This window comes from Cyprinus carpio, chromosome B1 (genome assembly GCF_018340385.1).
Source record: "Cyprinus carpio isolate SPL01 chromosome B1, ASM1834038v1, whole genome shotgun sequence".
Taxonomy (NCBI): domain Eukaryota; kingdom Metazoa; phylum Chordata; class Actinopteri; order Cypriniformes; family Cyprinidae; genus Cyprinus; species Cyprinus carpio.
In genome coordinates this window covers 8,496,498-8,517,170 of record NC_056597.1, presented here as the reverse complement: position 1 = coordinate 8,517,170, position 20,673 = coordinate 8,496,498, and the positions used below count along the sequence as shown (strand labels likewise).

Sequence of the window (20,673 nt, the reverse complement as noted above, 5' to 3'; positions counted from 1 at the left end):
TTTGACACTTCAAAAGTTCATAAAGACATTGTAATAGTAATCCATGTGAATTGAGCTGTTTATTACAAGTCCTCTGAAAATCGCTTTACAGTATATGATGAACAGATTTTATTTAGGCTTTTATTTACATTTAAATATTGATCAATGCATCATATATAAAGCACATCAAATATGCTGATGCACAAAAAACAACCTTATTGGTTCATGCATGCCAAGCAAGCACATTTGAGCTTCCATTTATCTTAATTTGTGTGCTCCATATATGTGCACTGATCATTTCTTATATTCACAAGGGAGATATCTGAAAGGGGAAAAGCACAGTTATTTCATTAAGGTCCTTAAATTCAAAACTGAACAAAACCAGTAACAAAATCAATTGTAAAGTGGGCACCAGTATGGTGTACTTACTCTTATGCTTATTGCATATTTAGTTATTCTGCACTACATATCAGTAATAATGCACTAAAATATATACTTTAGGCATTTGTCCTCTGACAATCTCTACAAAAATCGCTCTCATATGCAAACTGAAGGAATTAATCAAATTCACAATTCATCTCAGTGGTCCTCTCTCTTATTATATAGTCAGATTCATTCTACAAATTCTGGTGGAAATGTTCATGACTCCATGAAAAATGGCAGAAATTGTTATGCGGTCCAAAACAGGAGTCATGTTTAACACATAAAAAAGGTTTTCATTATTGATGCCATTGTAGAAACAGGCTAATACAAAAATGTACCCATTGAAGCTACCAGGATAAACCAATTAGCATTGAGCAGGTCATGTGATTTTAAAATGGTAGTTTGTCTATGGTGATCCGCTCCATGCAAAAAAAAATATCAGCTTGAATAAGTGAATAAATTCATTTGTATGGATCATACGCAGCATTGTTCTTTTTTGTTGGAATATTTGATTCAGTGCTGCTGTTCATTGCTTTTCAACTCCTTATGAACCTTGTAAATGATATACAGTAAGGTTATTGTTTGTAATTAGCTTTTATTGTTTCAAGTTAAATGCAGTCACTCTGATTGGCACGAACCAATCAAGCTCAATACCAGACTTTAATACAATGGTGAAATCGATTGAAATTTACTCATTCTATATTTATTTATTTTCCTACAACTTAATAAACAAATGTTTGAAAAAAAAGATGATTTAAACTAGTAGACAACCAGACCAGAAACATTTTGATCTCACTGAAGTTATGTAGACAAATCAATCAATCAATCAATCAATCAATCAATCAATCAATCAATCATATGAGTAAATAATTAAAAAAAAACAGTTTAGGTTCTCCAAAGAACCTTTCAGTAAACAGAACTACTTTTTCTTAGTGTGAAGAACATTTTAATAATCTAAAGAACCTTTCACTGTAAAGAACCTTTTGTGGAATGAAAAGGTTCCCTGGATGGTAAAGGTTATTTGTGGAACCATTGATGCCAATAAAGAACATTTATTTTTAAGAGAGTAATACAGAAATAGAAGCTAGGCACCTGCCAACTTCAGGCACATTACAACAGGCTTTTGGTGTGCTTGGTTTTAAGAAGCTTCAATGTAATTAGTGTGTCGCTTGTATTAAGTTATTACTCTTTATGTTTGTTTGTTTTCAAGCCTGACTGTAGTTTAACTAATTTAGCTTGGTAAACTGCACAAGCCTCCCCAACACTGATGGACACTCCATGGAATAACTGTCACTACTGTTTTATGCCATGTCTTGCCATATTTTATAGTTTTACATTTGTAGACGACAGCTTTAATAAAGCTCTCTTCATCCTGCTAAAGACAAGACAGTAAAATTTCTACATTGCATTTGGCACAATGACTTCTGTGGTCGGTGTGCTCACTGTACATTGGAATAATGTAGATGCAATATTCTTAGAATATTGATGTTTTTTTTTTTTTATTCTCTACCCTGAAATACTGTCTGCTGAAGATCTCTAGAGTGTTGCCGCTTACTAAACCAGTAAGCTTTTCCTTATTCCCCTTCACCTTGGCTGCACTGCTTAAACAAAGAAAAAAGTTTTGAAGAATATTTGAAAAGAGAGCGTCCCCACCTTCAGATTCAGAGCAGAGTTTGAAGCTTCATGTGCCTGATATGACTAAGCAAAAAGAAAGGAGGGGGAAGGAAAAAGAGAAACACTCTCATGGCATCTCCTGCTGTGCGGGTGTCCACATCTCCCGTTTCAGTAATAAAGAAGAAGAGAGAGAGGGAAAAAAAAAACGGCAGTGGGGGACAAAAAGAAATAATAAAGGAGGTCTGGTACTCTTAAGTTTCTCTGAGTGACAGGAGTGGGAAATATTCTGAATTGTCTCTGTAATTGGGGTAAAAGAGTAAAGGGACAGAAAGTTTAAAGTTTCTGCTTTGCCTCTGTTCCTCTGTATAATGTGGAGTAGTGTCCATAATTCAGTAAGAGGTCTGGCTAAGGTCTGAAAAAAAGAGTGAGAGAGAAAGAAAAAGAGAGCGATGCAGTGAAAAGAAAACAAAAACACAATTATAAAAATAAAGCAGCCCCAGATGACTATGGCAAACTTAATTAAGCGCATTTTGCACAATTCATCATTGTGTCTTTAGCCTCAGCGACCTCACGCAGAGGGAAAGAACAGAACGTTTGATGCTGTGAAAACTACACTAGAAGAAAAGCAACAAAGTGTCAGACAGGCTAACTTCTGCAGAAACGATTCAGAGTGCTGGGGGTCAAGTGTGTGCTTGAATACCAGGAATGGCTTTATTTAGCAGATGGTTTATTTAAAATGCACAATAAGGGGAGGGAGAGGGAAAGAGAGACAGACTGGCAGAAGAAGAAAGTTAGAGGAAGAGAAAAAAAAAGTAAATTAGCTGTGAGTCTAACAAATGACTGTAATTAGCTGTTAGCTGTATGCCGAGAAGCAGAAATGGGGCCAGTCACAACTGCAACTTAACTGGAACACAACAATTCTGAAGTCCATATTGAAAACAAACAGATTGAAATCCTTCCAAACAGTCTTATGTCTTAGATGTTCTGTTCAATGGCACGTTTCAGGAATATGGTGCAGTACAACATTGGCCTTAACTAAATGAAGCAGGTTTTCTTCTTACTCAACTAAATATTCTAGGGGCTGGTTTATTTTCCATTTATTGTCTATGCCCTTTATTGCACTGTTAACTTAATTTGCGACATGTCTGAAATAGTTTAAACTCAGAAGCAACACTTCTTGTAGAGTGTGCACACATGCTTAAAGGCGAAATCGAAGCAACCCATAAGCCTTTTGTACAGCATTCCTCAGCAACAAAACCTTTGCTATGGCCACCTAAGCATTCAAACAACTTGTCAGAAATTGATGCCACTGGCTTTAATAGTTAATGTGAATCCTTTAACTGAAGCTCTAACAGGACTAAATCTATGCCTTCCCTCTTTCAAATGGAGGAGGAGAGAAAGATGGCAAAAAAAAAAAAAACAAAAAAAAACAAAGAAGAACCCACCTTGGGAAGATGACCTCACTATGACCTTAAATAGACTGGAAGCAAAATCCAAACAGGCACAAGTCCCCAATTCTCTTAACCACTTGAGCAGTATGGTCCCACGTGTGGGATTGTTATTTGTGTGCCTCTGGGAGTACGGTCCCACATTTGGGATCTTAGAATGTATGGTGACGTCACATACTGCCAGTGTGGACGTGGATGTAATATTTATTTCAATATTTATTTGCAGACAATAAAATACACTAGTACTAGGAAAACAATACATTTACAATTTGTAAAATGGCCACTGATGTCTATGGAAGCAGCAATAACAATCCATTCAATTATAATTTGATGACGGGTTTTATTAATATTAGATATAACATTGTCAGGTAACTATAAAGATCACTCTGTTCTTCTGCTGGCCACTTACTTTCATGTATTTCTGGAGAAATTGGTGAATTTACAAGTTGTAAATTCGACAGATACGATTTTCTAAATTGTGGTGGAAACTAACATGGGGCACCTATCACACATTATAGATCAACTCACAAGATCATTATAAATGTAAACAGATTCACGTACATGTATTTGAGAAATGGAATATCAGACATTTGATGACATACCTAGCGAATTTGTGAATATCTTGGATAAAAATATCTACTCTGAATTGTCTGCATAGGACATAAATAAACACTACTTTGAAAGCACAGAGATGTCTCGTATTTGGGTCTCTATCATTCAGAATGTTATTAGTTATATTAGGCGAAAGCCTGAATATATCAGAGTGCCCAGTTCAGACACCAAACTCAAAGTCTTCAAATTTCTGAACAGGAGTTGTCTTTGCAAGCCCGGAACCTGAAAGAGAAGGTCTGCTGTGACCAGCATTCTTCAAGTATGTTTCTCAAAAAGAGAGATCAGATCTAAGAACCTGGAACTTGTCCTTCTGTACTCTCCACAGAACAGCTGGAAGTAAGCGTACCTCCACCATCCCCAAACCATCTATTCCCACAGGTGCTGGTATAGACTGAGTGAACCATAGGGAGCACAGTGGATAAACACCATTCCACCTCCGCTGAAATTTGTCAAATAAGGTTGAGAATCCTAGGATGCAGCCTCCACTACCTTGATGTCTGTCCGTAACTCAAAAAAGTATCCACTGTATAATTCAGACTTCACGACATGGAAGCCCTGCAGGTCTGATGAAGTAATTCAAGGCTAGGGAGAACCGCCATCAACTATAGGCAATTAACGTGCCACTTGAGAAGCCTTCCAACCATCATCCTTCCAACTGCCACAGACCAGACTGTTCTTGTAAACCACTCCTCAGCCTATCAGACATGCATCTGTTGAAATTGTTTTGAAATGAACAACCATACCAAAGAGAAAGACCAAGACAAGACTTGATTCTAGAGAAGCAGAGTCTGACAACATCTGCATGTAACTCAGAGTCTTTGGTAAGCAGGCCAATGGGGACAAAGTCCTTTGCCATTGACTCACCACTGAAATAATCTCATATGTACCAGGCACAGCAGTAACACTGGAGAAACTGACACCATGAGACCCATTAAACTGCAATACAGACCTACATGGATTCCTGCCCATATCTGAATTGATCCAGACACAGCTGAAATATCTGAATGTCTTGATGACAAGCCATTAGCTCCTGTGATTTCGCTAAAATCAGCCAATAATTGAGGTAATTCAACACTCTCACAATTTGGAGCTTTAATAAGGCCAGGAAAGCCATACACTTCATAAATGCATGGGCATTTGCCACTCAGTGTGAGCCAGTATGAAGAGAAATGTATGATATGATACTGCAACTAAGGCAGATGCATCATCTTCCTGAAGAAAAATCCATACATGATTATGTAAGCATGTTGGTGAAGTGACGCCTCAGTAGGTGTTGCTTACGCTATCATTACGCTATTGGAGTGTTCACAAGTCGCTCAACATAAATTTGTTTGTTTACATAAACCATGACATGTTTGAGCGGCAGTGCGCCACTGAAGCCTGAAAAACAGCCAATCAGACACATTGATGGCTTGTTACGAGATATGATCAAATGTGTGTCTTCAAGCGTGCATCTTTGTATCTGAGCAAAAGTATTTCTTGTCAAATGTCAATTCAAAATGTCTTAAAAAGTCAGCTGCCACAGTGGCTGGCAGATGAGAAAAATGCATACATCCAGATTTTGATGGGTTTAAAAATAGCTACATTTCAGACTAAGTTATTTTTACAATAGTTGATGGTAACGGTTGGAGAGTCCAGCACTCTGCAGCAGAATTTAAATAAGCTATCTGGCATTTACTGGATTGGTTCAATGTCTCCATCTCGTCTCCTTCAGTCCTGGGGCAAAGTAAACTTAAAGTCAGAACACACACATTCAGTATGTACCTTTCCAGCAATCCCTCACAGCTGGCAGAACAGAGCATTGATGCAACAGAGTGGAGAATCAGAACACGACAGGGAAGGAGAGCAAACGGCAGACAGGTGTTGATATAATGGATAAAAATCTGGTGCATGTAGGTGAGACCTAGCCGAAGAAACAAACAACAACAAAAAAACAAAAACATAGATATCCCAAAGGAACCTTTCGCTTATAATCAGAGGTGTGGAAAAAGATACAGGACATTGCTGTATTAATGCAATACAGATGAAACAATATTTGCCTTGCTTTCCAATTGCAGTCAGACATGATTAGGATCAAGACTGAAGAAAGCTCCTTCCAAGGCCCAAGTAAACAACAGGCTTTGAGGAGAAAGCGCCTTTTGCAGGCTTAAGAATTAGCTCATCTTGTGTTATCCATCATCCACATCAAAATATATAAATCCAAAAGCTGGTTATTATATTTCCCAGACATATGCATACACAATTTTGGCTAATTGTACAACCTGAGCAGAGATTAATGTGAAAAATCTGACAGCTCTCTATAGATGAAAAATCTGTATAGCAAAAAAAGATGACAGGGTGTGTTGAAGGAGTTTTTATAAGGAACCAGCAATTCTTGATTTACTGGCGCAAAACAAATATAACTTAAGTTAGGATCAAAGTATTTCACACATTCAAATGAATGATAACTGTAGGTGCAAAAAATTGGTTAGCGACTCTGTAAATGTGAACATTTTATATTCAGCTTGTATTAACGAATTGTGTTAAAGGTGAACTATGTAATTTAATTTATTTAAAATAAGCATAGTAAGCAGTTTACAGTGTATATAATATGGTAGTATCCCATTCCAAACAAAAAGGTTCCTGAAAGACTCCTATCACCCTTTTTATCCTACATTCCATCCGCCAAACTCCAAAGTTTGAGATGCTGAAATGTTGTATTGCTCAAACAGATGGGACAATGTTTTAAAAGAGCTGCAAAACCACAGTATTCAAACTGTTCAGGAATACACCATAAAATGGCTTACTTGTAGTTGTCTCTGCACATTAAACCATGATAGGATAACGTATTTTAACATAAAAAAAAATGCCACACTTCATTTTTAAGAGATTAGCAACATACAATGACATGATTGACTTATCTCTGTGCTTTTAAGTGGAACAACTTGCTCTGCAAAAAAGAGCAATGCACAAAAAGAGCGTGACAAGCTTTTTAAACCCTTAAGGCAACAATCTCTTCTAGAGCTGTAAAACACAGACTAGCAGCGGGCAGCGAGATTCTAAAGCGCCACAGCAGTGGGAGGCGCCCCAGAGCATTAGTCCGCCAACAGTACAGACAGTCTCTCCAGCCGAATGTCAAATGAGTAGAATGTAAAAATCATTCATGATACATTGGCAAACACACTTTAGAATCTTTTTGGGGGAAGTCGTGGCCTAATGGTTAGAGAGTTTGACTCCTAACCCTAAGGTTTTGGGTTCGAGTTTCGGGCTGGAAATACCACGACTGAGGTGCCCTTGAGCAAGGCACCAAACCCCCAACTGCTCCCCAGGCACCGCAGCATAAATGGCTGCCCACTGCTCCGGGTGTGTGTTCATGGTGTGTGTGTGTTCACTGCTGTGTGTGTGCACTTTGGATGGATTAAATACAGAGCACGAATTCTGAATATGGGTCACCATACTTGGCTGTATGTCACGTATGTCACGTAACAATACAAGGATGACATACTGCATCTGCTGGGATTCTGAGTGTGCAAACAATGAACACTTATGCTGTCCCATAATGCCAAGGGAGTGGAGAAGAAACAGATTCCAAAAGTTGGCAGAAAACCATGAGTTGGCTAATTATTTTCAAGTGCTTAAGAGCTACCAAAAACATTGCTCCTTGTGGTTAAAATGAACTGTTTTAATAGGGAAGCATAATAAATTGTCACCATGTTGCTTATCAGCCAATATTAGAGATTTTCTTCATTTATTTTGTATTCATTCTGTTTTTATTTAGACTACCTTAGCCATCATCAAACTCCTACTTAAAGTACATCTTTTACACTAATAATTTAATAACATTGTTAAAGGCAATCCTTAGCACATCTCAAAATGAATTTACATATTTGTGTGCATATATGAATATATTTTGGTAACAGTTTAGTATATGGACCAATTCTCACTTTTAACTACAGTTGTTACCTATTAGCATGCCTAATATTAACAAACTGGCTGTTTATTAGTACTATCAGTAAATATTCTGCATGACCATATTCTATATCCCTAATTTTACCCAATACCTAAACTTAACAACTACCTTACTAACTATTAATAAGCAGCAAATGAGTTTACTGAGGCAAAAGTCGTAGCTAATGGTTTGTTAATGGCAAGAATTGGACCTTAAAATAATGTGTGACCTAAATTTTTATATTCTACATAATAATGTTGCAATGTTAAAATTCTTGTAGCATTTAAAAGATCTAATTTACAGTTTTAGGGTTTTATTCTCTGTTTATGTAGCGTAAATAATATATAATTGTAATATTTACTGCTTTTTATTAACTGTTGCTTGGCAATATTTTGCATTTTAAATCCAGTCATTTCATAGGAATCCACACAATCAGAAGGTTCAAGTAAAAGTGGAATTTTTCCCAATGTAAACTGCATCAGGTTCAAGTTGAATAAAAAAAACTGCTTGGGGTATAATGGATTTTTATTTATTTTTTTTATTTTTTTATGGTAAAAAAAAAAAAAAAAAATATCGGCCCATCTGTATTGTCCAGAATTTTAAAACTCCTATTGTTTAAAAACACTTGAGGAACTTATTTTCAAAATTGTTGTTAGCACTTCACATAAATCAAGAATATACGTGACAGCGCCAATCTCAAACTGACACATCTGGATCACTAACAAACAAACTTATTCAAGAGTCAGGAAGTAAGTTAGTTTTTCATCAGATTCAGTACATAACTCTGAAAATACAGGAATTCATCTGTCTCTCTCTTCCTCTGCTTCTGTCCCTGACACACACACACACACACACAAACACCATGCTGAGCAACTGGTCTCTGATGGGCAGGGGAGAGCTGATTATGGATTCACATTGCAGCAGGAGCCGCCCTGACACTGGGGATTTGATTAAGGCTTTGACAGGTGCCAGTGCGATTGCAGCCTTAATCTGAGGAGTGATCTGTTTAGATAATGTGCAAAAAGGAAGAAAGACACAGATGTGGCAGGAAACGGGGGATGCAGGTAGTAGAGATACACTGAACGGCCTCGTGACAGCAGAGCTTTACTTTTGATGTACTCACTAAATCTAAATCATATCACAGACAGCGTGCTATCGTAAGAGTGATACTTCATCTGGTGCATCTTACAAATCCTGTGGAATCAAGTGCCTCTCACACCTCAGAATCTTTAAAGCTCTTGGAGAATGGTTGAAATGCTCAGTTACTGTATGATAATGAGGAGAATGTAATGATGCCTTTGACTCCCATTGCCATCTTCTATTCTCTCACATGTGCAGAGAACCTCCCTACAGGCTGCCGCAGTGTGAACCGGGTCAGTCACTGATGTCTCTATCATGACTGTCCCGTCCTCTTTCCATACAGGAGATCTACTTGCATCATTGGGTCACAGCAGAATTCTCTCATCTCTTTTCACCTGCTGTCAGGAATGGGGCTTTTCTCAGTCAATCACGAACGGAGCAGACATGGGCGGTATGACCAAAATCTTAATTTTGTATCTTGTTAACTTTATATTTAAGCAATGTCCCACAAGCAAGTGCTGTGTTACTGAATATCTCCCTTATATTGCAACTATACAGGAGCGGAAATCGAGTGACTCACATTTCAGACAAAAGCTGGCCTGTTCTCCGCCAACACAAACAGTTCCAAAAAAGCAAGTAAAGTATCAAGCTTTGCACACTGGCAAGCCACGTTCAGACTGGAATACAATATGTGAGTGGAATGGAGTGACAGTAATTTTCCCTCCCGGCTCAAATCATTCTGTAATCTCTCTGCTTTACCTCCACTCCAGGTTGCCTGTTTCCAAGCGAATCTATAGCCAGAGAAAATACAGATACTGTAACTTTCAAAACTAAATAAATAAATAAAAACCACAAGCAAAATCAAAATCACAGCTCACATACACTGGTAAGAACACAGAGAACACATTCAAACAGAGTCGTGTATACTAAATATTAGGGGTCTTGGAACAACACTTACTGTAACTAATCAAGAGCTAGAGGGCCAAAAACTGTATACATCATGAAAGAGATTTTTATTTTATAGATATTTTTCAAAATGTGTTATACTGTATATTGAATTACATTAAAATTATTAAAGGGGTGGTTGACTGATTTTTTTCTAGGCTTGATTGTGTTTGGTGCAGTCTAACGTGTTAATGCTTAGTTAAATTTTTTTTTTAACATAATTTACCTTTATTCTACAATGCTCTGTCCCTTCTCTGATGAAAGCTCTGATGATTTCCCCTCCCTCAGAAATACACAATGGGCTCAGATTGGTTAGCTGGCCCAGTGTGTTGTGTTTCGCTAAGCCACCTAGTAAAGTTCAGAAACATCACACCCCTCACCTCAGCGGCATGCGCTCGGGCTGTATTGTAAACAATGACATTGTCAATATTGCTTATCAATTTGAGCCCAAATGAGACCCAGAGAATATTAGTGAAGAGGATCATGCAGAAACTGTGCAAACACAGCTCTTACAGGATGTTTCAGAACAGTATGGTTTTTTGTTTGTTGTTGTCTCATACTTTTAGATACGCTGTTAGTTGTAAATGCTACTGCTTATGTAAGCTTTCAATATACTGTTTTACCCTGATTAAAGCTTTAACACAGCAGACTGCATGATACAAAGTAATTGTTTACTTTGTAACAGTAAGAAGTGTTTGCCAGCAAGTATTGCTTGCTACCACGACAGCCGCGTGCACGTCCATGTTTAACACTTCTTGTAGCTACAGTATGTGGAAAATATTTGTCTGTCTATCTATACACATAAAGTGTATAATTGAAACACAGTTCACTGATGGAGCTGTGATGAGCAGATGATCTGAATAAAAGAGAGAGAGAGAGAGAGAGAGAGAGAGAGAGAGAGAGAGAGAGAGAGAGAGAGAGAGAGAGAGATGCACAGCAGAGCATGTGCAGAGGAGGGGACATGAGGAACAGGATTAAGAACCGCTGCTTTAGAACATTGATTTTGAAACTTGTGAAACCATTAGTTGTTAGAAGACAGAATCACGATTCATATATGAATAGATTTTTTTCAAGCACCCCCAGTTTTGACAGCATGGCAACAACTGTTCCTCTTCTCTAAAGTAGTGCAACATGGCCCAGCCCCCTTTGTTGCATGTTCCCGGAGGCGGGGCTTATGTAAATTTCAGGGTTTGTGATGTCACCAACCTGGGAAGTAGCTTGTTGTAATCCCTACGAGCTATAACTATAGACATTAAACTGCCATAATTAAAATGTATATATTTCTTCATTTCAGCGTCACAACTTTGCAGATATTGTTTATGCTCAAACAGCAATGTTACACACTAACTAACAATCAACTCTTTAAATATTTTACTAGTGGAAGTTTTTCATCTCATTAGATTGTTGCTGTTTATTTAAACTTACTATTCATCAAAGTATCCTAAAAAATGGCATGACATGGATTTTTTATTATTATTATTATTATTATTATTATTATTATTATTATTTTAATATGTTCCTAATATGTTTTTTTTTTTTTTTTTTTTTTTTTTTGCACAAAAAAAAATTAATTAATTAATTAAATGGTCCTTTAAGGCTTCTCAGTAATCGGCCACCGTTATGGTTGGCTAAAGTAATTGCATAGGAAACAGTATCAACACCACCTCGCTACTGCATGTGAGTGCTTTGACAACATAATCAAAATAAAACAAGTCATTTCCAGACAAAGCATTTTTGGAAAATTATTTACTTACGGTTTGTGATGCAGTTGCAATCAGATATAGTACCGCTTCATCTTTTCAAAAAACGTTTCTTTAGCTGCATTTACACTGGCACAAAAAAATCAGATTTTTTTGCTCACATCTGACACAGATCAGAATTTGATGCCCACGTGTAAACACAAAAATCCACACAAGATCAGATTTTTTCACATCCGATCCAGGCCACTTCCAAATGTGGATTTTAGTTGGATATATATCAGATATATGGACAACTGACCTAAGTCTAAACAGCCATATCTGATTCCCCGCAGAACTCCTAATGCGAGGGCGACACGTCCTGCCCATAAAGATAGCGTTTTAATGCCAACCTGCTATATGCACTTGCATTTTATTGAGGCGGGAACTTTATATGTAAGAAACTTGGAAGATCCAGGACATTTTTTAATATAACTCCAGTTGTATTCATCTGAAAGAAGAAAGTCATATACACCTGGTATGGCTTGAGGGTGAGTAAATCATGAGGTACTGTAATTTTCATTTTGGGTAAACATTTCCTTTAATATTTTTTATCAAATACTGTAATTCAGCATTGGCGAGTATAAAACACTTATTATTATTATAATACAATACCTTAATTATATAATTACTCAATCTATGTATATGCATATTGCTGCCAAACTCTATAGCAGATACAGAAAACAAAGCAGGATTTAATGTAAGAACTCACCAATACAGAGACCGTCACTCTCCTCGTAGCCTATGCTGCAGACACAACGGCCCAGCGGCACCAGCCAATCACCATCAGCTCCACAGTACAGCCTAGGTGTGTCCCGTTCCTCAGCGTTCTCAACACACGCTCCCCTGACCTCCACCAGTGAAGAAGAATCCACCCGCGGTACAGTGTCGGGGAAGGCTGCAAGGTTTCTCAGGGTAGACGGGCACTTTTTGTAATAAACTCTCACAGACACCAGGGCGATACATGCGCCCACGTCCTGGAAGGCCAAGTAGAAACCCTTACGAGCTATTGGGCCCACTTCTCTCACTTCAGTATTCAGCCTCAGAACACGGTCGCCCAGGTCTGTCTGTGTGAAGCTCTCGTCAGCGGCTATGGTATCGATTTTGGCGTAGTCATTTGTATGGAAATGAGCAGTGGCACCATGCGGCTCATCTGTCTCAAAGTAGAGGAGGTTAAAAGTCTCCTTACAGGTGCCAGAGACCCAGGGGATGCTGTTGCAGTCCCGCAGTGTGAAGCGAAGCTCCACGTAGATCTTCTGCGCAGCCTGACGGGGAATCCAGTTTGTACGAAGCCAGTTGTTCTGGTTGGGTTCCATAACGTGGCACACCTGGAAGGTGTGGATGGGACGGTTATGCTCATCCATCTCTGTGATGGCGTCCCACTGTGGAGAGCAAAGGACAGAGGAATGAGAAGATAGATAGTGGGATAATTGGAGAAAGGAATAGAAAGGAGTGAATTCTCGGGAAGGGCAATGTTCTTGTTGAGTTCTTCAGAGCAGCTGCTGGAGCCCAGAGAAATCAAACAGAATTTAGCTTCATCAAATTAGCATAAGAAAAACTTTTCACTGTAATTGAAAGACTGGATTATGTTTAAATGCAAATCGAATAATTCATTAATTTAAAGAATCATGGAGGACAGCCAGTTCATTCTTGCCTATTGCTTGGGGAAATATAATTAAAGCCAAAATGAATTGCAGATATTTAATCAATATCCACCAGATTTTGAATAAAATGTAGCATTCCCATACAGTGACATTCAAATAAACATTACGACGCTATCTAGCTATTTTTTGTCATTCATATAAGATACATTAAATTGTTATTTATACACTTGAATATACATAACTGTAAATGAAAAAATAGGCCTAACTTAAACTTAAGTCAATAATAATAATAAAAAAAAAGTTCTGTCCTCCTTCATGTTAAAAGTTCATGGCCCACTCGAAAACTCAGGTATGAAATTAATCTCAAAGTTTCCCATTTCCATTTCCAAAATTAAAAAGGATGTTCATGTCTGATTTCTGACTAGGAATTTCATGTTTATTATATTTATAGCAAGTAAAAGCACCAAGTCAACAACAACAAAAAAAGTTACAACACAAAATTGTTTCTTTACATCAGTGTTCTGCAACTCTCTACAACCCATCTTTTCTATGTACTCTCTTCCAGAGAGATCTTGTTATCGTTGGAGGAATAATCCTAGCCACATGATAAGAAGAAGGTTTATTTGGAATATAAAAAAAAAAAAAAAAAAAAAGGCAAAACACTAATTATACACTGGGGTGCCATCTCTGACAGGACCACTGACAGCTCACAAGCTTCTCACTGCATGTGTGGAATACGTGTACATGCACTTTTTGGATTGCGGAGTTTCGGATATACAGTAGATTCTGAAACTGTCAACTGGAATCTATCAATCAGTTGGATTGAACTGATTTGGTTTGACATGTCTCTAACTACTAATTAATGTTCCCAAAATAAATCATTCATCTCCATGATAAATGACATGTAGAACTTGAATTCCTAACCCACAGTATACAGTAACTTGAATTAAGACACTGGGTCTCATAAACTTTTTTTACAGTATTTTTAGCAAACGTATGACCATCTCTAAAAACGCACTCTCTTCTGAGAGAAGTGCAGCAACATCCTTGAGCAATGCCAAGTGTGCCATCATTAAATATAGTTCAAACGCCTTCGATATATCTCATTACATACACATCTGTTGTTATACAGAGAAACTTCACAGCTTGATGATGTGATATGATTTTTCAGCTTTTTGTTCAAATTGTTGCATTATTTTTTATGAAACTTACCCACATTCAAGTTGATTTATGCATTTTTTTTTTCAAGTTGATTGTTGATTTTTATTTATTTATTTTATTGTATTTTTTTTTATCTTTCTTTTGAAATATTGCATTCATACAAAATATTCTGGGGCTATGACAATTTTGTGAAATTGACTGAAAATACTGGCAGTGAATGACCAAAAAAAAAAAAAAATGTCTCTTCTATCTCTTACAGAAATAAGTCTCTTAATTATTTGAGAAAAAAAAAATACAGTAAAACAATTATATTGCGCAATATAATTATGATTTAAAATAACCGTTTTCTATTTCAGAAATGTTGAAATGGAATGTATTCCTGTGATGCAAAGCTAAATATTCATCAGCCATTACTTTACTCCTCAGTGTCAAATGATCTTTCAGAAATTATTCTAATATGCTGATTCAAATATTTGACAATAGGATTATCAATGCTGAAAAGAGTTGTGCTGATTAATGTTTTTGTGGAAACTGTGATTTTTTTGGAAATTTAGAATGAATTCTAGCATGAAAATAATTGATGAATCGTTGTTCGTAAAAATGTTCGTATACTTTACAGATTTCACGCAAACAACCATGCATACACACATTTATTTCACTGTCACATCCAGGCAACGTGAGATTCCTTACTGCCATTTTCAATAGACTTACATCATTTTTAGGTAGTATCTGTAGGCCGTGATGTGCTACCCATATGCTTGGTTACGCTGAAGCTGTGAACACAGCAAGGCATAAGAGCCTAATAGATTTACTAAAGCCACGAGCTACAGCTGAATCAAACAGTAATGACAGGACCTCTGGCCATTGTACTGCTGCTCTGCTTTGAGCAACTTTCTACATTTTTTCTCTCTTTTACACATCCTTTTTCTCTTTCCAGACACGTTGTATTGCACACATTTGCTTTTCCAAACACTTCCAATATCTTGTCATCATGCTCTCACTGTCTTTTCCACATGTTCTCACTTTCTTTTTCTCAGACTCTCACTGTGTTCTGGGATTCTTATTTCCCACCCATTCAGTCTCTTTTTCTCACTCTGTTCTATTGTACTCCCACATTTTTGGCACTTTACTGCTTTCCTCACTATTTCTCCTCCTCTTTCTGTGTCTTCAGCATAAATCTCTTCCTACAATCATCTGTTTCCTCTTCTTTTTCTTTTATTTCTTATCTCCCTAATCTATCTCCCTTTGATAATTAATTAGGAAGGACGCACTTCATTAGCACTAAAGCCTCCACTTATTCACTTTCATTATTGCAGTGATAAGCTAAGCCTTCCCTAATAGCCTCTCAATCAGAAACTTGCTGTATCATAGCCCTGATGTGTGCCGATAGCTCCTCACAACAGACCGCTGTTTGCAACCAAAAAGTTTGACTGAAAGAGAAGAGTTCCATTTCTAAAAGGGTCAAGTCAGGTCATGTTGTATGTAATTTGCAGCTTAAACTGGACATAAAATGCTTGTGACAAGACCCAGGTCATGAGACCTGCAGAACAACTATAAACACACGGAGACAAGAAATGTAAACATATCTGAATGAATGTAAGTAAATAAATAAACAAACAAACACTTTACTATAGGTGCCAATTCTCACTATTGACTCATTGCTTATATGATTATTATTATTATTATTATTATTATTATTTACATATTGGCAGTTCATTAGTTATAAAGGACATATACTTCATTCCTAATTCTACCCAATACCTAAACTTTACAACTATTGTACCTTACTATCTATTAATAAACAGCAAATTAGGAGTTCATTGAGGCAAAAGTCATAGTTAATGGGTTTGTTAATAGCTAGAATTGGACCTTACAATAAAGTGGAGGGGAGATTTGGTCACACATGGAAGTTGTCACAAGGGTTGAATCTAACTAGACACATGCTAGACAGATGTTTTCTTTTTTAAAACAAAACTTTATTTTAGGGTCTCTTAACTAGTTGCTTATTAGCATGCATATAACTAGAATATTAGTCATTTATTAGTACTAATTAAGCACATATTAATGCCTTATTCTACATTACCTTATTCTACATCCCTAATCCTAACCAATACCTAAACCTAACAACTATCTTACTAACTATTAAAATTCCCATTTTATATTCATTTCTTTGCCACATCTGCTGATGATGAAGGAATTGAGAAAATGTATCACCCTTAAAGGTGCTGTATGTAGGATCGACACCGAGTGGTTGAACTAGGTACTGCAGTCCAAATTCAAAATATTGGAGAGGGTTTTTTTTTCACCCGCCCCCTCCTTCTCAGACTTGACACACACAAGTTGCCAGATTGACGACACAAACAGGAAAGAGCGCACTTGACGATGAATGAAATTAAATATGCTATGTTTTCCGCCAAATGGCAACCCGTGGTGCCGAAATACAATTGGGTAAACTGGTAGTGGGCAGGTTTCACAAACCAAAACAAAGACCGACATTCCGGCCCGGAGCACACATTTTTAAAGGAGAATAACTGACTGTAGCATTGTTTTTAAGATAAACAAGTATGTTTACTTAACATGTTTCTTAAATATCTGCATACATATTTTGGCATTTTTTTGCTTTAGTAGAGTCAAAATCTTACATACAGGACATTTAAATATGTCTTAGCCACTGAATGATGTTTTGCAACTTTTATTTGCAATATTAATATATTTATTCCCCTTTAAGTTGTTTTTCCCCCAGATATTAGCAACATCATGCAGCATGTGAAATGAGCCAGGAACTGCAGCTGTCAGATATATGTAACTGTAACTATGTAACTGTTTTATTTAGTAACCACAGCCAAATTCTACTCACATTTGACACTTGTGGAGTGTTAATTTAGGACCCTGTTTGTAATTATTTGTGGACCCTGTTTGCCCTTATTTTTTCAGTAAATTATGATATTATATTATGCAGATTATAACAAGGCTATCTACTAACATCTATCTACTGTATCGATCTATCTGTCAGGATCCCAGTCTATGTTCCCCTGTCTTTGGTTTTGTGGACTCTTATTTTGTTCTCCATTGTTTCTGTGTTTCCTTGTTCCTTTGCCCATCTTGTTAGTTTCTATAGTAATTGATTAGCTCCTCCCTCCTCGTTACCTCATTATCCTGTCAGTATATAACTCCACCATTCACTGCCGAACATTGTTTAGCCCATGTTGTCTCGTTTCCTGCCTTGTCTTGCCTTCGTGTTTTGTTTTGGATTGTTTACCTGGTTCTGATTCTTGCTTTCGTATTTTTGGATTTACCCTTTGGATTACCCTTTTTGGATATTGTTCGCTCACCGAAGACCCACGCTTGCCCTAGGATTATTCTTGTGTCTTGCCCTCTATATACCTGTTTGCCATTGTTTGACCCATGCCTGTTATGACCACGTCTCTGACCAATAAAAGCTTGCATATGGATCCGCACGTCTCACGTCTCATCGGCTCAAACGTTACACTATCTATCTATCTATCTATCTATCTATCTATCTATCTATCTATCTATCTATCTATCTATCTATCTATCTATCTATGTACTGTATGTGATATTTAAACTTGAATGAACGTGTAAATGCTTAATTAATGCATGGCTATAAATGTATTTAAGAATATTAGTTTATTACATCACACTTTAGTATGGGCACCACTTCTTACTATTAACTACACATGCTAGTAATATGAAAATCATGCTAGTAATATGCATGCTAATAAGCAACTAGTTCATAGTGAGAATTGGCCCTTAAAATAAAGTGTTACAGTTTATTGTTATATGCAGTCGTAGGTTTATAAAATACCCTGGTGCCTGTGGAGTATGAGCAATCATTTTCCAAAAAAAAAAAAAAAATGATGCTGATGATAATGTTTAGCAAGTTTTTTTCATTATCTCCAGACAGGCCATTAAATGTCATTCATAAAGTCATGAAAGAAATCAATTGACCTCAGAACAGCACACCGACTTCGGATAGTTTGATACATATCCCGATCCTATAATCTCCTCTCACCCTGTCACTGCCTTCCAGCCCTTTGTTTCATATCAGCTTTTTTGTTGGTGGTAAAACGAGGCATTTAGAAGAAATGGGGAGGCAGCGGCGTGCTTTCAATCTCCTACTAGAAAGTGACCAGACACATCTAGGAAGACTGCGGCGGGGATGAGATATCAGCACGTGGCTTAAGATGCTACACGCACTGATAAAAGTGGCTGAGATGGATGAAGCTAAAATCGCTGGCTACACATCACATTAAGTTGGCAGGGGTCCACAGAGAAGGATTCAAAAACGGCACAGATCGGTATGATAGAGACAACAAGGAGGAAATGCATCTCGGGGATAAGGGGGGATTCATTGCTTTTAAAATGGTTTAAAAATGGTTTATATCAGCAGACGTCTAAGATGCCTCACTCTCCTTTGATATCTGTCATCATTTCTCCACTTGGAAACTGGCTGTGAAAAAGGCATATCGCTGGTGTAGTCACTGGCAAGAGCTGCACGCACACATCAGGACATAGGTTATTTTAGATAATGCCAGTACACAGTAATGCATATGAAAAGCAATACGCTTATAAACAACACTGACTTGGAATCTGTCAGTGGTGGTCCACTATTTGAAATCCAGCTTTTTTTCTGACTGTATTTGGCCTCTCTGGCTGTAAATGAACCTTTTCAGCAAGCGCCGCCTAACTGACTAGCATGCCAATATGTACGCTCAATAGCTTAAAAGCATCTATTATCATCATTGATTTCTGTTCGTCAGATCCAGCTTAGGATTGATCTTTGAAGCTTTGATTTTTCTGCACGTCTTGCCTTGAAAGCACACACTTCGAGACTCCATAATAGAATTTACACAACCCAAATAAAGGTCTTCTATCAGGGGAGTATCAATTGCAAATGAGCCCTGGGCAAATGGAAATACAATTAAGCTTGAGTGTGAGTTTAATTATCTTTTAATTATTAAGTACACGTTAACCTTGGGTAATGGAAGTGCTTTGTGACAGAGATACCGGTGCTACCTTTGACTCAATAATTGATTAATTGACTTCCACTTCAAACGGCATCAATAAAAACACCAAATGAATGACAAACATTCATTTCTGCATCATGTATCTCTTCAGCCTTGTGCAATGCCTGTGCCTCAAACACTGCATTTATTTACTTGCTTTCTTTCTTGTTTGTTTTTCAGTGCAAAATGTATGTCATTTTTTCCTTTAATTAAATCAAATTCAATATAAATCCATTCAATTCTTCAATTCCTGTTTAATTGTATAGTGCTTTACACTATCCGATGTTTTAGAATGGGGTTTGAGTATATATTAGAAAATACATATTTATGTTATATGTTCAGGTTACAAATAAGAGTAAATAAAACAGGAAAAAAAAATATACACATGTAACAACCATAATTATAACAACTCACTTGGGCAGCCAGTTTAATGTGTTAATTTAGAGCTACTGATTAATTACTTAAAAATGATTTGATAAAAATTTAACAATCAATTGATATACTTTCAGAAATTGACAATTTATTGGGATACAAAGCCACTTTTTGTAATGCCTATTCAAATTCTACCACAATAATATTTCTGAATTAATTAATTAATTAATTTAAATAAATAAATAAATAAATAAATAATAAAATAAATAATTTACAATCTGCATATCATGTAATTTGATTACAACAAATCTATGCAAAGATGTAAATTTAAATACACAGTTAAACAGTTAGAAAAAATAAAAATGATCTATTTGTGCGTTTATGTATTTTAACATATTATCATGTATATTTGAATCTACGTGAGCTATTAATCATTGTATATAGTCTATATATTGCTCATTATTTATTATTGAAAATCATTTTAAAGTGTAACCAATACCAAAACTCATGGCAAATTTACAGCGGTTTACTTGATCAAAGAGAGCAAAATAATTATGGAATGAAAAACAAACAAACAGGCCATGGGAAATTAAGCATACTCATAAAAGGAACTGAAAAATAATATCAGAAAGGTCGACATCCCATGGTGTACTGTAATTTTAGAAACTCGCCAACAATGATTAGTTTCAGTAATAATAATTCTTGTGCAAGATATCTCAAGGTGTTAAAATCTCATTTTGAACA

The 20,673-nt window shown here is 36.7% G+C and overlaps 1 protein-coding gene across 3 annotated transcripts in view; it reads right to left on the bottom strand.

The window, feature by feature from the left end:
- The window catches only part of epha6 (eph receptor A6), a 97,987-nt gene that overhangs the window by 57,938 nt on the left and 19,376 nt on the right, over positions 1-20,673 (bottom strand). For all 3 annotated transcript variants that reach the window (XM_042716465.1, XM_042716466.1, XM_042716467.1), the window contains exon 3: positions 12,478-13,147. In XM_042716465.1, coding sequence (XP_042572399.1) covers positions 12,478-13,147 — 670 coding nt within the window. The remainder of the gene's footprint in view (positions 1-12,477; positions 13,148-20,673) is intronic.